Genomic DNA, 18107 nt, shown 5'->3' with positions numbered 1-18107 from the left:
TCTGTCCTTTCCTAACTTGTTAATTTTAGCCTTTCTGACTGGCGTGAGGTGGTATCTTATTGTGGTTTTGATTTGTATATCCTTGATGCCGAGTGATGTGGAACATTTTCTCATGTGTCTGTTGGCCATCTGAATGTTTTCTTTGCAGAAATGTCTGTTCATGTCCTCTGCCCATTTCTTGATTGGATTATTTGTTCTTTGGATGGTGAGTTTGATAAGTTCTTTATAGATTTTGGATACTAGCCCTTTATCTAATATGTCATTTGCTAATATCTTCTCCGATTCTTTAGTTGTCTTTTGGTTTTGCTGGTGTTTCCTTTGCTGTGCAAAAGCTTTTTTTTTTTTTTTTTAAGATTTTATTTACTTATTTGACAGAGTGAGCTCACAAGTAGACAGAGAGAGGCAGAGAGGGGGGGCGGAGCAGGCTTCCTGCTGAGCAGAGAGCCTGATGTGGGGCTCGATCCCAGGACCCTGGGATCATGACCTGAGCTGAAAGCAGAGGCTTTAACCGACTGAACCACCCAGGCACCCCTTTGCAAAAGCTTTTAATCTTGATTAAGTCCCAAGAGTTCATTTTTGGCCTTGCTTCCCTTGCCTCTGGTGATGTTTCTAGGAAGAAGTTGCTGTGGTTGAGGTCAAAGAGGTTGCTGCCTGTGATTTTGATGGATTCCTGTATCACATTGAAGTCTTTCATCCATTTTGAGTCTATTTTTGTGTGTGGTGTAAGAAAATGGTCCAGTTTGATTTTTCTGCATGTGGCTGTCCCAATTTTCCCAACACTGTTTGTTGAAGAGACTGTCTTTTTTCCATTGAACATTCTTTCCTGCTTTGTCAAAGATTAGTTGACCATAGAGCTAAGGGTCTATTTCTGGGCTCTTTATTCTGTTCCATTGATCTGTGTGTCTGTTTTTATGCCAGTACCATACTGTCTTGATGATTACAGCTTTGTAATAGAGCTTGAAGTCTGGAATTGCGGTGCCAACAACTTTGGCTTTCTTTTTTAACATTCCTCTGGCTTTTGGGGGTTATTTTCTGGATCCATATAAATTTTAGGATTATTTGTTCCATTTCTTTGAAAAGAATGGATGGCATTTTGATAGAGATTGCATTAAATGTATAGATTGCTTTAGGTAGCATAGCCATTTTCACAGTATTTGTTCTTCCAATCCATGAGCATGGAACATTTTTCCATTTCTTTGTGTCTTCCTCAATTTCTTTCATGAGTACTTTATAGTTTTCTGAGTATAGATTCTTTGCCTCTTTGGTTAGGATTTATTCCTAGGTATCTTATGGATATGGGTGTAATTGTAAATGGCATTGACTCCTTAATTTCTCTTTTTTCTGTCTTGTTGTTGGTGTATAGAAATGCAACTGATTTCTGTGCACTGATTTTACATCCTGATGCTTTACTGAATTCCTGTATGAGTTCAAGCAGTTTTGGAGTGGAGTCTTTTGGGTTTTCCACATAAAGTATCATATCATCCGCAGAGTGAGAGTTTGACTTCTTTGCCGATTCAGATGCCTTTAATTTCTTTTTGTTGTCTGATTGCTGAGGGTAGGACTTCTAGTACTATGTTGAATAGCAGTGGTGATAGTGGATCCCTGCCATGTTCCCGATCTTAGTGGAAAAGCTCTCATATTTTCCCCATTCAGAATGATAGTCACTATGGGTTTTTCATAGATGGATTTGATGTATTGAGGTATATATCCCTCTATTCCTACACTTTGAAGAGTTTTGATCAAGAAAGATGCTGTACTTTGTCAAATGCTTTCTCAGCATCTATTGAGAGTATCATATAGTTCTTGTTCTTTCTTCTATTAATGAATTGAATCACATTGATTTGCAGATGTTGAACAAATCTTGTAGCCCAGGAATAAATCCCACTTGGTTGTGGTTCATAATCCTTTTAATGCACTGTTGGATCCCATTGACTAGTATTTTGATGAAAATTTTTGCATCCATGTTCATCAGGGATATTGGTCTGTAATTCTTTTTTTTTTTTTTGATGGGGTCTTTGCCTGGTTGATGATGATCATCTTTTTTGATGATGATCTTTTTTGATTATCTTTTTTGGTGGGGTTTTATTTGGTTTGGGGATCAAGGTAATGCTGGCCTCATAAAATGAGTTTCCCTTCCATTTCTATTTTTTAGAACAGTTTCAGGAGAATAGGTATTAATTTTTCTAAAAATGTTTGGTAGAATTTCCCTGGGAAGCTGTCTGGCTCTGGGCTTTTATTTGTTTGGAGATTTTTGATGACTGCTTCAATGTCCTTACTTGTTATAGGTCTGTTTAGGTTTTCTAATTCTTCCTGGTTCCATTTTGGTAGCTTATAATCTCTAGGAATGCAACCCTTTATTCCAGATTGTCTAATCTGCTGGTGTATGGTTTCTCATAATATGTTCTTATACTTGTTTGTATTTCCTTGTTGTTGGTTGTGATCTCTCCTCTTTCATTCATGATTTTATTAATTTGGGTCCTTTCTATTTTCTTTTTGATAAATTGGGCCAGGGGTTTATCAATCTTATTAATTCTTTCACAGAACCAACTCCTAGTTCTGTTGCTCTGTTCTACTGTTCCTTTGGTTTCTAGTTCATTGATTTCTGCTCTGATGTTTATTATTTCTCTTCTCCTGCTGGGTTTAGGCTTTCTTTGCTGTTCTTTGTCCAGCTCCTTTAGGTGTTGGGTTAGGATGTATACTTGAGACCTTTTCTGTTTCTTGACAAAGGCTTGTATTGCTATATACTTTCCTCTCAGGACTGCCTTTGCTGTGTCCCACAGATTTTTTAAAATTAATTAATTAAAATTAATTTTTTAATAAACATATAATGTACTTTTATCCCCAGGGGTACAGGTCTGTGAATTGCCAAGTTTACACACTTCACAGTACTCACCATAGCACATACCCTCCCCAATGTCCATAACCCCACCCCCCTCCCCCAACCCTCCTCCCCCCAGCAATCCTCAGTTTGTTTTGTGAGATTAAGAGTCACATATGGTTTGTCTACCTCCCAATCCCATCTTGTTTCATTTATTCTTCTCCTACCCCTTAACCGCCCATGTTGCATCTCCACTTCGTCATATCAGGGAGATGATATGATAGTTGTCTTTCTCCAATTGACTTATTTCGCTAAGCATGATACCCTCTAGTTCCATCCACATCGTCGCAAATGGCAAGATTTCATTTCTTTTGATGGCTGCATAGTATTCCACTGTGTATATATATACCTCTTCTTTATCCATTCATCTGTTGATGGACATCTAGGTTCTTTCCAGTAGACATTGCTGCTATAAACATTCGGGTGCACATGCCCCTTCAGATCACTACATTTGTATCTTTAGGGTAAATAACCAGTAGAGCAATTGCTGGGTCATAGGGTAGTTCTATTTTCAACATTTTGAGGAACCTCCAAGCTGTTTTCCGGAGTGGCTGCACCAGCTTGCATTCCCACCAGCAGTGTAGGAGGGTTCCCCTTTCTCCGCATCCTCACCAGCATCTGTCATTTCCTGACTTGTTAATTTTAGCCATTCTGACTGGTGTGAGGTGATATCTCATTGTGGTTTTGATTTGTATTTCCCGGATGCCAAGTAATGTGGAGCACTTTTTCATGTGTCTGTTTGCTATCAGGATGTCTTCTTTGCAGAAATGTCTGTTCATGTTTCTACCCATTTCTTGATTGGATTATTTGTTCTTTGGGTGTTGAGTTTGCTAAGTTCTTCATAGATTTTGGACACTAGCCCTTTATCTGATACGTCGTTTGCAAATATCTTCTCCCATTCTGTCAGTTGTCTTTTGGTTTTATTCACTGTTTCCTTTGCTGTGCAAAAGCTTTTGATCTTGATGAAATCCCAATAGTTCAATTTTGCCCTTGCTTACCTTGCCTTTGGGGATGTTCCTAGGAAGATGTTGCTGTGGCTGAGGTCGAAGAGGTTGCCGCCTGTGTTTTCATCAAGGATTTTGATGGATTCCTTTCTCACATTGAGGTCCTTCATCTATTTTGAGTCTATTTTCATGTGTGGTGTAAGGAAATGGCCCAATTTCATTTTTCTGCATGTGGCTGTCCAATTTTCCCAGCACCTTTTATTGAAGAGGCTGTCTTTTTTCCATTGGACATTCTTTCCTGCTTTGTCAAAGATTAGTTGACCATAGAGTTGAGTGTCTATTTCTAGGGCTCTCTGTTCTGTTCCATTGATCTATGTGTCTGTTTTTGTGCCAGTACCATGCTGTCTTGATGATGACAGCTTTGTAATAGAGCTTGAAGTCCGGAATTGTGATGCCACCAACTTTCGCTTTCTTTTTCTATATTCCTTTGGCTATTCGAGGTCTTTTCTGGTTCCATATAAATTTTAGGATTATTTGTTCCATTTCTTTGAAAAAAAATGGATGGTATTTTGATAGGAATTGCATTAAATGTGTAGATTGCTTTAGGTAGCATAGACATTTTCACAATATTTTTTCTTCCAATCCAGGAGCATGGAACACTTTTTTTCCATTTCTTTGTGTCTTCCTCAATTTCTTTCATGAGTACTTTATAGTTTTCTGAGTATAGATTCTTTGCTTCTTTGGTTACGTTTATTCTTAGGTATCATATAGTTTGGGGTGTAATTGTAAATGGGTTTGACTCCTTAATTTCTCTTTTTTCTGTCTTGTTGTTGGTGTAGAGAAATGCAACTGATTTCTGTGCATTGATTTTATATCCTGCCACTTTACTGAATTCCTGTACAAGTTCTAGCAGTTTTGGAGTGGAGTCTTTTGGGTTTTCCACATATAGTATCATATCATCTGTGAAGAGTGATAGTTTGACTTCTTCTTTGCCGATTTGGATGCCTTTAATTTCTTTTTGTTGTCTGATTGCTGAGGCTAGGACTTCTAGTGCTATGTTGAATAGCATTGGTGATCATGGACATCCCTGCCGTGTTCCTGACCTTAGTGGAGAAGCTTTCAGTTTTTCTTTTTTGAGAATGATATTTGTGGTGGGTTTTTCATAGATGGCTTTGATGATATTGAGGTATGTGCCCTCTATCCCTACACTTTGAAGAGTTTCGATCAGGAAGGGATGCTGTACTTTTTCAAATGCTTTTTCAGCATCTATTGAGAGTATCATATGGTTCTTGTTCTTTCTTTTATTAATGTGTTGTGTCACATTGATTGATTTGCGGTTGTTGAACCAACCTTGCAGCCCTGGAATAAATCCCACTTGTTTGTGTTGAATAATCCTTTTAATGTACTGTTGAATCCTATTGGCTAGTATTTTGGTGAGAATTTTCGCATCTGTGTTCATCAAGGATATTGGTCTGTAGGTCTCTTTTTTGATGGGATCTTTGTCTGGTTTTGGGATCAAGGTGATGTTGGCCTCATAAAATGAGTTTGGAAGTTTTCCTTCCATTTCTATTTTTTGGAACAGTTTCAGGAGAATAGGAATTAGTTCTTCTTTAAATGTTTGTTAGAATTCCCCTGGGAAGCTGTCTGGCCCTGGGTTTTGTTTGGAGATTTTTGATGACTGTTTCAATCTCCTTACTGGTTATGGGTCTGTTCAGGTTTTCTATTTCTTCCTAGTTCAGTTGTGGTAGTTTATATGTCTCTAGGAATGCATCCATTTCTTCCAGATTGTCAAATTTGTTGGCATAGAGTTGCTCATGGTATGTTCTTATAATTGTCCATATTTCTTTGGTGTTAGTTGTGAAATCTCCTCTTTCATTCATGATTTTATTTATTTGGGTCCTTTCTCTTTTCTTTTTGATAAGTCTGGCCAGGGGTTTATCAATCTTATTAATTCTTTCAAAGAACCAGCTCCTAGTTTCGTCGATTTGCTCTACTTTTTTTTTTGTTTCTATTTCATTGATTTCTGCTCTAATTTTTATGATTTCTCTTCTTCTGCTGGGTTTAGGGTTTCTTTCTTGTTCTTTCTCCAGCTCCTTTAGGTGTAGGGTTAGGTTGTGTACTTGAGACCTTTCTTGTTTCTTGAGAAAGGCTTGTAGCACTATATATTTTCCTCTCAGGACTGCCTTTGTTGTGTCCTACAGATTTTGAACTGTTGTGTTTTCATTATCATTTGTTTCCATGAATTTTTTCAATTCTTCTTTAATTTCCTGGTTGATCCATTCATTTGTTTAGAAGAATGCTATTTAGTCTCCATTTATTTGGGTTCTTTCCAAATTTCCTCTTGTGATTCAGTTCTAGCTCCAGAGCAATGTGGTCTGAAAATATGCATGGAATGATCCCAGTCTTTTAATACCGGTTGAGACCTGATTTGGGACTGAGGATGTGATCTATTCTGGAGAGTGTTCCATGTGCACTAGAGAAGAATGTGTATTCCGTTGCTTTGGGGTGGAATGTTCTGAATGTATCTGTGATGTCCACCTGGTCCACTGTGTCATTTAAGGCCATTATTTTCTTGTTGATCTTTTGCTTGGTGATCTGTCCATTTCAGCGAGGGGGCTATTAAAGTCCTCTACTATTATTGTATTATTGTTGATGTGTTTCTTTGATTTTGTTATTAATTGGTTTATATAGTTTGCTGTTCCCACATTAGGGGCATAGATATTAAAAATTGTTAGATCTTCTTGTTGGACAGACCCTTTGAGTATAATTTGGTGTCCTTCCTCATCTTTTATTGTAGTGTTTGGTTTAAAATCTATTTGATATAAGGATTGCCACCCCTGCTTTCTTCTGATGTCCATTAGCATGGTAAATTGTTTTCCATCCCATCACTTTAAATCTGGAGGTGTCTTAAGGTCTAAAATGAATTTCTTGTAGGTAACATATAGATGGGTTTTGTTTTTTTATCCATTCTGATACCCTGTGTCTTTTGATTGGGGCATTTAGCCCATTAACATTCAGGATAACTATTGAGAGATATAAATTTAGTGCCATTGTATTGCCTGTAAGGTGACCGTTACTTTATATTGTCTTGTTCCTTTCTGATCTACTACTTTTAGGCTCTCTCTTTGCTTAGAGGACCCCTTTCAATATTTCTTGTAGAGCTGGTTTGGTGTTTTCAAATTCTTTCAGTTTTTGTTTGTCCTGGAAGCTTTTTATCTCTCCTTCTATTTTCAATGATAGCCTAGTTGGATATAGTATTCTTGGCTGCATGTTTTTCTCGTTTAGTGCTCTGAAAATATCATGCCAGCTATTTCTGGCCTGCCAGGTCTCTGTGGATAAGTCTGCTGCCAGTCTAATATTTTTACCTTTGTGTGTTACAGACTTCTTTTCCAGGCTGCTTTCGGGATTCTCTCTTTGTCACTAAGACTTGTAAATTTTACTATTAGGTGACGGGGTGTGGACCTATTCTTATTGATTTTTAGGGGCGTTCTCTGCTCCTCCTGGATTTGGATACTTGTTCCCTTTGCCATATTAGAGAAATTATCTCCAATAAACCTGCTCTCCTCTCTCTTTCTTCTTCTTCTGGAATCCCCGTTATTCTAATGTTGTTTCGTCTTATGGTGTCACTTATCTCTCGAATTCTCCCCTTGTGGTCCAGTAGCTGTTTGTCCCTCTTTCGCTCAGCTTCTTTATTTCTGTCATTTGGTCTTCTATATCGCTAATTCTTTCTTCTGCCTCATTTATCCTAGCAGTGAGAGCCTCCATTTTTTTAATTGCACGTCATTAATAGCTTTTTTAATTTCAACTTGGTTAGATTTTAGTTCTTTTATTTCTCCAGAGAGGGCTTTTATATCTCCCAAGAGGGTTTCTCTAATATCTTCCATGCCTTTTTTGAGCCCAGCTAGAACCTTGAGAATCGTCATTCTGAACTCTAGATCTGACATATTACCAATGTCTGTATTGATTAGGTCCCTACCATTTGGTACTGCCTCTTGTTCTTTTTTTTGTGGTGAATTTTCCGCCTTGTCATTTTGTCCAGATAAGAGTATATGAAGGGGGGCGCCTGGCTGGCTCAGTGGGTTAAGCCGCTGCCTTCGGCTCAGGTCATGTTCTCAGGGTCCTGGGATCGAGTCCCACATCGGGCTCTCTGCTCAGCAGGGAGCCTGCTTCCTCCTCTCTCTCTGCCTGCCTCTCTGCCTACTTGTGATCTCTGTCTGTCAAATAAATAAATAAAATCTTAAAAAAAAAATTTAAAAAAAAAAAGAGTATATGAAGGAGCAAGTAAAATACTAAAAGGGTGGCAACAACCCCAGGGAAATATGCTTTAACCAAATCAGAAGAGACCCCAAATTGTGGGGGGGAAAAGGGGGATAAAAAGAGGTTAAAAAAAAAAGAAACAATTTTTAAAAAGAAAACAAATAAAGAAAAAATATAAAAAAGAAAGAAAATATATATATTAGATAACCTAGTTAAAAAACGTTAAAAAAGAAAAAGGTAAAAGTTTAAAAAAATTTAGCAGCAGCAGAATTTTTTGAATTTCCAATTCAAAACATTGAAAAAAAAATAAATTAACTGCAAGACTAAAGAATCATGGGGAGAAAGCCATGAGATCCATGCTTTGCTTTCTCCTCCTCTGGAATTCTGCTGCTCTCCTTGGTATTGAACCTGCACTCCTTGGTAGGTGAACTTGGTCCTGGCTGGATTTCTTGTTGATCTTCTGGGGAGGGGTCTGTTGTAGTGATTCTCAGGTGTCTTTGCCCCAGGCGGAATTGCACCGCCCTTACCAGGGGCTGGTTTGAGTAATCTGCTCGGGTTTGCTTTTGGGAGCTTTTGTTCCCTGAATGCTTTCCTTAGAGTTCCGGAGGATGGGAATGAAAATGGTGGCCTCCCAGTCCCCGGCCCAGAGAAGCTGAGGGCTCGGGGCTTTCCTCAGTGTGCCCTCAGAGAATAGCGCCCAATCACTCCCGTCTCCCTGGCCTCCGGCCATGCTCTGAACTCACCGAGCCTGCGACCGGTTCAAGGTAACCCCGAGCCGAGAGCTCACTCCTTAGGTCTGTCTCTGTAGCCAGCTTCTCCATTCTAATACCTGCAAGCTCTGTGACACTCAGACACCCCCAATCCTTCTGTGACCCTGAGGGACCTGGGGCCACACTGACGCCTCATGGGCTTCACCCCGGTTTAGCCTCTGGAGTGATGTCCCTCAGCAGAACAGACTTTTAAAAGTCCTGATTTAGTGCTCCATTGCTCTGCCGCTTGCCGGGAGCCAGCCCCTCCCCCCGTGGTCTATCTTCCCGTCACTTTGGATTCACTTCTCTGCCAGTCCTACCTTTTAGAAAGTGGTTGTTTTTCTGTTTCTAGAATTGCTGTTCTTCTTCTCTTCGATCTCCTGTTGGATTTATAGGTGTTTTCAATGTTTATATAACTATCTAGCTCATCTCCTGCTACCTGATGTAGTCTCAGCCTGCTACTTCTCCGCCATCTTGACTCCTCCCCTCTGTCCCACAGATTTTGAACCATTGTGTTTTCATTATCATTTGTTTCCTTGAATTTTTTCAATTCTTCTTTAATTTCCTGGTTGACCCATTCATTCTTAAGTAGGATGCTCTTTAACCTCCATGTATTTGAGGTCTTTCCAACTTTCCTCTTGTGGTTGAGTTCTAGCTTCAGAGCACTGTGGTCTGAAAATAAGCAGGGAATGATCCCAGTATTTTGGTACTGATTGAGACCTGATTTGTGACCCAGGATGTGATCTCTTCTGGGGAATGTTCCATGAGCATTAGAGAACAATGTTTATTCTGTTGCTATGGAGTGGAATGTTCCCAATGTATCTGTGATGTCCACCTGGTCCACTATGTCATTTAAGGCCATTATTTTCTTGTTGATCTTTTGCTTGGTGATCTGTCCATTTCAGTGAGGGGGGTATTAAAGTCCCCTACTATTATTGTATTATTGTTGATGTGTTTCTTTGATTTTGTTATTAATTGGTTTATATAGTTGGCTGTTCCCACGTTAGGGACATAGATATTTAAAATTGTTAGATCTTCTTGTTGGACAGACCCTTTGAATATGATCTAGTGTCCTTCCTCATCTCTTATTATAGTCTTTGGCTTCAGATCTAATTTGTCTAATATAAGGATTGCCATTCCAGCTTTCTTTTGACGCCCATTAGCATGGTAAATTGTTTTCCACCCCCTCACTCTAAATCTGAGTTGTCTTCAGGTCTAAAATAAGTTTCTTGTAGACAGCATATTGATGGGTTTTGGTTTTTTACCCATTCTGATCCCCCATGTCTATTGATAGGTGCATTTAGCCCATTTACATTCAGGGTAACTATTGAAAGATATGAATTAATGCCCTTATATTGCCTGTAAGGTGACTATTAACTGTGTATTGTCTCTGTTTTTTTCTGGTCTACTACTTTTAGGTTCTCTCTTTACTTAGAGGACTACTTTCAGTATTTCCTCTAGTGCTGGTTTAATGTTTGCAAATTCTTTTAATTTTTGTTTGTCCTGGAAGCTTTTTCTCTCTCCTTCTATTTTCAGTGAGAGCCTAGCTGATTCTTGTCTCCATATTTTTCTTGTTTAGTACTCTGAATATGTCATGCAAGTCCTTTCTGGCCTGCCAGGTCTCTGTGGATAGGTCTGCTGCCAGGATAATATTTCTGCTATTGTATGTTATAGATGTATTGTTTGGAGCTGCTTTCAGGATTTTCTCTTTGTCTTTGAGACTTGTAAGTTTTCCAGTAGATGATGGGGTGTGGACCTATTTTTATTAATTTGGAGGGAGGTTCTCTGTGCCTCTTGGATTTTGATGCTTGTTCCCTTCACCAAATTAAGGAAATTCTCTGCTATTATTTGCTCCAATGTAGCTTCTGCCTCTCTCTCTTCTTCTTCTTCTTCTGGGATCCCAATTATTCTATTTTATATATAGTGACCATCAACTTCATATAGACTGCTATATGCAAAAGATATTAAATATAAACCTAATGGGAATAAGAAAGCAAAAGCAAGTGATAGATATGCAAAAAAAGAAAAAGAAAAGCATCCAAGTACCTCACTAAAGAAAGCCAACTTAAGGTGAGAGAAAATCCACAAAAACAAACACACAATAAATAACAAAATGGTAATAAATACATAACTATAAAATATTATGTTAAATGTAAATGGACTAAATGCTCCAGAAGCAAAAGACATAGGTTGATGCGGTGGATTAAAAAAAAAAATCTGTAAGCTTCCTACAAGAGACTTACAACCTAAAGACACATGCATATTGTATATGAGGAGATGGAAAAACAGTTATTATGCAAATGAATGTGAAGAGAAAGCTGAGGTAGCAATACTTATATCAGAAAAAATTGACTTTAAAGCAAAGACTGTAACAAGAGACAAAGAAGGACACTCTATAATAATTAAGGGAAGAGTACATTTGGAACACTGAAAAAAAAATAGAATTTAAAAAAATGGGGACAATACAACAAGAATACAGAACAGTTGTAAAAATTTATGGACCCAACATGGGAAAATCCAAATACATAAACCAGTTAATAGCAACTATAAAGGAACTAATCTCTAGTGATACAGAAATTTAGGGGACTTTAACACCCTACTTAACATCACTGGACAGGTCATCTAAACAGAAAATTAACAAGGAAACAGTGGCTTTGCATGACACACTGGATCTGATGGATTTCATAGATATAGAACATTCCATCCTAAAACAGTAGAATATACATTCATTTCAAGTGCATATGGAACATTCTGCAGAAAAGATCAGCGATTAAGTCACAAAACAAGTCACAACAATTTAAAAAAAATTTATACCATGTATCTTTTCTGACCACAGAGCTATGAAACTAGAAATCAACCACAAGAAAAGAGCTCGAAAGAACACAAATACATGGGAGTTAAATAATATGCTAATAAATAATGAATGGGTTAACCAAGAAATCAGAAATACATGGAGACAAATGAAATAAAAACACAGTAATCCAAAATCTTTTGAGATGCAACAAAAGTGGTTCTAAGAAGTTTATATCAATACAAATCTACCCCAAGAAGCAAGAAAAATCTCATCAATCTAACCATACACCTAAAGGAGCTAGAAAAGAACAAAATTCAAAACCAGAAGAGGGAGAAAATAATAAAGATTGGAGCAGGAATAGATGATACAGAAACTAAAATAGAATAGATCAATGAAGCCAGGAGCTGGTTCTTTGAAAAGATTGACAAAACTGATAAACCTCTAGCCAGACTCATTTTAAAAAAGAAAGAGGGGACTCAAATCAGAAATTATAGAGAATATCCCACACCACAGTAATACAAACGGTTGTAAGAGAATATATAAAGAAATTATATGCCAAAAAACTGAACAACCTAGAAGAAATGGATAAATTCCTAGAAACATATAACCTACCACAACCAAAGCAGTGAAAAATAGAAAATTTGAACAAACTGATTATAGCAATGAAATTGAATCAGTAATAATCAAAAAACAAGTAACAAAAACAACTCCCAACAAACAGAAGTCCAGGACCAGATAGACAGCTATACAGGTGAATTCTACCAAACATTTTTTTAAAAGATTTTATTTATTTATTTGACAGACAGATCACAGTAGGCAGGGAGAGAGAAGGAAGCAGGCTCCCCACTGAGCAGAGAGCCCTATGTGGGACTTGATCCCAGGATCCTGAGATCATGACCTGAGCCGAAGGCAGAGGCTTTAAGCCACTGAGCCACACAGGTGCCCCTACCAAACATTTTTTTTAAAGATTTTGTTTTATTTGAGTGACAGAGATAGCAACAGAAAGCACAAGTGGGCTTGATCATAGGACTCTGGGATCATGACCTGAGCCAAAGGCAGATGCTTAACCAACTGAGCCACCTAGGGACCCCAACAATACATTTAAAAAAGAAAATCATTCACTACAAACAAGTGGGATTTATTTCTGGGCTGCAAGGAGTGGTTCAAAATTCACAAATCCATCAGTATGATACATCACCTCAGTAAGAGGATAAGAACCATGTGATCCTACCTATCAAGAGATGCAGAAAAAGCATTTGACAAGGTACAACATCCATTCATGATTAAAAACAAAAACAAAAAAAAAAAAAACCTCAACAAAGTAGGTTTAGAGGGAATATACCTCAACATAATAAAGACCATATATGGAAACCCCACAGCTAACATCCTTAATGAGGAAAAACTGAGAGCTTTCCCTCTAAGATCAGGAACAAAATAAGGATGTCCACTCTCACCACTTTTATTCAACATAGTATTGGAACTCTTAGCCACAGCAATAGATGGCAAAAAAGAAAGAAAAGAAAAGAAAGTCATTTAAATCAGTAAGGAAGTAGTAAAATCTTATTTTCAGATGACATTACAATATATTAAAAAAGCTGAAAGGTTCCACCAAAAAATTGTTAGAACTGATAAATACATTCAGTAAAGTCACAGGATACAAAAATCAATGTACAGAAATATGTTGCATTTCTATATACTAATAATGAAACAGCAGAAAGAGAAATCAAGAAAACAATCCCAATTGCAGTTGCACCCAAAATAATAGGATATCTAGGAATAACCCTAACCAAAGAGACAAGAAACCCATACTCTGAAAACTATATAACACTGATAAAAGAAATTGAAGACAACACAAAGAAATGGAAAGACAGTTCATGCTCATGGATTGGAAGAAAAAAAAATATTGTTAAAATGACTATACTACCCAAAGCAATCTACACATTTAGTGCACTTCCTATCAAGGTACCAACAACATTTTTTCACAGAACTCGAACAATTCTAGAATTTGTATGGAACCACAAAAACTCCCAGTAACCAAAGTAATATTGAAAAGCAAAGCTAGAGGCATCATGATTCTGGGATTAAGGTTATATTACAAAGCTGTGGTAAGCAAAATAGCATGGTACCTGTACAAAAAAGGTACATAGAGCAATAGCACAGGAAAAAAAAAAAAACCCAGAAGTATACCCACAACTATATGGTCAGTTGATCTTTGACAAAGGAGTAAAGAATATGCAATGAGAAAAGGATAGTGTCTTCACTTTCTTCACTAAGGTGTGCTGGGAAATCTGTACAGCAACATGCAAAAGAATGAAACTAGACACTTATGCCATACACAAAAATGAGTCAAAAGTGATTAAGGACCTAAATGTGAGACCTTAAACCATAAAAATCCTAAAAAAAAGGGCACAGGCAGTCATTTCTTCGATTTCAGTTGTAGCAACATCTTTCTAGATATATCTCCTGAGTCAAGGGAAATAAAAGCAAAAATAAAAAGCCTCTGCACTAAAACGGAAACAGTCAACAAAACTAAAAGGCAACTGACAACGGAAGAAGATATTTGCAAATGAAATAACTGATAAAGGGCTAGTATCCAAAATATATAAAGAACTTATACAACTCAATACCCCAAAAATAAACAGTCCAATTTAGAAATTGACAGAAGACATGAACAGACATTTATGCAAAGAAGACACACAGATGGCCAACAGACACACGAAAATATGTTCAACATCACTCATCATCAGGAAAATACAAATCAAAACCACAAGTCACACCAGTCAGAGTGGCTAAAATAAAAAACACATGAAATGGCAAGTATTGGCAAGGATGTGGGGAAAGAAGAACCCTCAAGCGTTGCTGTGGGAATGCAAACTGTTGTAACCACTGTGTGAAAACTGTGGAAGTTCCTCAAAAAAAAGTAAAAATAGAACTACCCTATGATTCAGTAATGACTTACTGGGTATTTACCTGAAGAATTTTAAAAAACACTCATTTTAAAGAATACCTGCACCCCTATGTTTATTGCAGCATTATTTACAATAGGCAAATTATGGAAGTAACCCAGGTGTCCATCTGTAGCTGAATGGATAAAGATACACACAGATAAAGATGTAGATACACATACACACACACACACACACACACACACACACAGAGAGAGAGAGAGAGAGAGAGAGAGAATAGAATATTATCCAGCCATAAAAATGAAATATTGCCATTTGCAACAATGTGGATAGATCTAAAGAGTATAATGCTAAGTGAAGTCAGTCAAAGACAAGTACCATATGATTTCACTCATGGAATTTAAGAAACAGAACAAATGAAGAAGAGTAAAAGAAAGAAACCAATAAACAGACTCTTAATTTATTTATTTATTTATTTTATTTTTTATTTTTTAAAGATTTTATTTATTTATCAGAGAGAGAGGGGGAGAGAGTGAGCACAGGCAGACAGAATGACAGGCAGAGGCAGAGGGAGAAGCAGGCTCCCCGCCGAGCAAGGAGCCCGATGTGGGGGACTCAATCCTAGCACGCTGGGATCATGACCTGAGCCGAAGGCAGCTGCTTAACCAACTGAGCCACCCAGGCGTCCCAATAAACAGACTCTTAACTACAGAGAATAAACAGACAGTTGCCAGAGGGGAGGTAGTTAGGGAGTTGGGTGAAATAGGTGAAGGGGATTGAGAGTACATTTCTCTTCATGACCATTGAGTAGTAGATGGAATTACTGAATCAGTATTGTGTACCTGCAATGTAGATAGCACTATATATTAACTACAATGAAATTGAAATTTTATAAAAATTCTAAGGAATCAACAAACATACCTACTAGAACTGATAAGTGAGCTAAACAGTATCTCAGGATACAAGGTCAATATACAGAAAAATCAGTTTTATGTCTTTATATTAGCAATGAATAACTGGAAACTTAAGAAAATTTTAAATAGCACCATAAATGCAAAATAGGAATAGATTTAAGACAAATGTTGCAAGCTCTCACAGAGAAGATATGGTTGTCACTGAAAGCTACAAAAGTTTACTGAGAGAAGGCACAAATAAATGGACTAGTATGTCACATTCAGGAATTAGAAAACCTGATGTCCTAGATATTAGTTGTCATGAAATTGACCAAAAATTCAAGTAAAGTGCTGTTAAAATACTTTCTTCCTGCGAAGCTGACAAAAATGAAGTTCAGGTAAGCAGCCATTTCTTCAAGATTGACATTACACCAAGGGCAAAAACAACTGAATTCTGGGCTTACTTTGGGTTCTTACTGTCTTCTAGATCTTGGCCCCACAATTCCTCACCATATTGTAAAATTATAGATGATTTTAAGATGTTTTCTTGGTTTTAATTATTATCCAGTTTTTAATTTGTGTTTGGTAAGATTCTGTTTCCTAGCTCCATTATGAGAAGTAGTCTCCATTTATTTTTTCTGTCAGATTAAAATTAGTTTTTGAGCACTTATTATGTGGCAGATATTTCTGAGCACAGCATATGTAGTGGCAAATAAGACACATTTTCCACCCTTAAAAAGTTCCTATTCTAGGGGCGCCTGGGTGGCTCAGTGGGTTAAGCCGCTGCCTTTGGCTCAGGTCATGATCTCAGCGTCCTGGGATCGAGCCCCGCATCGGGCTCTCTGCTCCACAGGGAGCCTGCTTCCCTTTCTCTCTCTCTCTGCCTGCCTCTCTGCCTACTTGTGATCTCTGTCTGTCAAATAAATAAATAAAATCTTTAAAAAAAAATTCCTATTCTAATTAAGGAGGTTTTCATTTGTCTGTTCAAATTGATTAGGAAAACAGCGGTTGTGAAATGCATGAACTTTAAGCAGATGTCACTTCCTGCCTTCTGAGGACTTCCATAGTGATCTAAAGTCTCACAAGATAGACTCTTAAACTCAGGGACCATGCTGAATTGGAAGACCATAATAAAAACTGCACAAAGTTGGGATAGGGAAAACTAAGGGGGGGAAACCTGAGATGGTGTGTGAGGGACTAACATTTTAAGGATGTTAAAATTTCACCACATGACCAGCAAAGATTGGAGAACTGACATTTGAGGAATCTGTGTTTTTGTTGTTTCTATCCCACAGATTCTCAGAGTGTTAGCCACCAAAAGAGAGAACTTGGGAGTCAAGAATCTTCAAATTTATCCATAAATCCTCCTTTCCGAGTTATGGAAATTCCTTGGACTCTAGCATCCCTCTACCCAGCTTTAACCAAGAGCAGAAGGAAACATCCAGGCTCTCACCATCTTTTGGTAGTCCCCAAGAAAAAAGCCAGTGAACCAGAGCAAGTCAGGGAAGTCATCAAACCACTGATGCCTCATGAGGATGCTTTTAGACAGCTGGCATCCCCCAAGAAGTCATTTGAACCCACGTGGGATGATGCCAGAAATTATACTTTCCAAACTGCATTGCCTCCCCTGAAGATGAATAAACCAGCAGTTTCTTCCATAGAGACCTCTCAGTCTGAAATAGAATCTGAAAATATCCCCAAAAGTAAACCCTCCCAAGAATCTTCTCTTACCGTGTTTTCTCCCACAACCAGCATGTTCTCCACTGGGCTGGTTTCAAAGAAGAATTAGCTACACATTGCCTTCCTCTTCCTTTTTGTTTCTGTGCCTAAGAGTGGTAATGGTGGCAACTTGTTAAGAAAGGAGGCAGAAGGGCCATTGAAGCTCTCAGGAGGATCATTCTCATCTAGCACTTTCCATAAAGAATCTCTCAAGAGAATGGGCAAGGGAGTTATTGTTGTTTGAGAACTAGAACTAGCTGTTCTCTGATTTTATAGCGTTTCTCATCCTAACCCTTCATAGTACTCCCCTGCTAAAGGAATGGCTTTCTGCACATCAGTATGGGAATAAAGGCAACCTCTCAGGAACCCAGAAGGTACATGATGTATTATTTGGACCCCTCTGTGATCACTCAGGCTGACAGAGTCTAAGGGATGAGTGCAAAAGTAATGCTATCCTTAGTCAAAGAGTAAAAACTGGCATAGGCTTTGGCAAGAGTTGGAGGAAAGATCATCTTACATGTACATCCTGTGATCTAGTGTGCAGTGAGTTGCTTGCTAATAGCTTGTTGATGGCTGGTTCCCCAACGGGATGATGAGCATAATCCCATGCCCACCCAGTGGCCCTAGACCTGAGCAAAAATCAGAACTTCAGCAAGTATCTAGAGACCTATCAATCTGGAGGATTCAAAAGAAGGAAGGCCTAGAATCTACCAAATGAAAGAAGTGATGCAGTGAGATAAAAGTGGAATATTTTTAAATACTTTATTAATCAAAGCAGGCATAATCTCTAGTGCTTTATCCTCTTGACTGACACTAAGATTAAGATGTTGCCACTGCCCTCAAATAAAAGCCAATCTAGTGGATGAATCAAGATAAGCAGAAGTATAATAAATAACTAGCTGTAACTATTTATAAATATATTTAAATCTTCAAGGTAACAGTGGAAGAGCTATCACCAGACATGCTA

At 37.9% G+C, this 18107-nt stretch overlaps 1 protein-coding gene across 1 annotated transcript in view; it reads left to right on the top strand.

The window, feature by feature from the left end:
- GDPD4 (glycerophosphodiester phosphodiesterase domain containing 4) overlaps window positions 1-17505 on the top strand; it is a 145318-nt gene extending 127813 nt beyond the window's left edge. Inside the window, exon 17 of the mRNA XM_045071368.1 lies at window positions 16725-17505. Coding sequence (XP_044927303.1) covers window positions 16725-17210 — 486 coding nt within the window. The 3' untranslated portion in view covers window positions 17211-17505. The remainder of the gene's footprint in view (window positions 1-16724) is intronic.
- Window positions 17506-18107: the final 602 nt, after the last annotated feature.

Source organism: Mustela putorius, unplaced genomic scaffold (genome assembly GCF_011764305.1).
Source record: "Mustela putorius furo isolate JIRA1106 unplaced genomic scaffold, ASM1176430v1.1 tig00003987_pilon_pilon_pilon, whole genome shotgun sequence".
NCBI lineage: Eukaryota > Metazoa > Chordata > Mammalia > Carnivora > Mustelidae > Mustela > Mustela putorius.
This window is presented reverse-complemented; position numbering and strand designations above follow the sequence as displayed.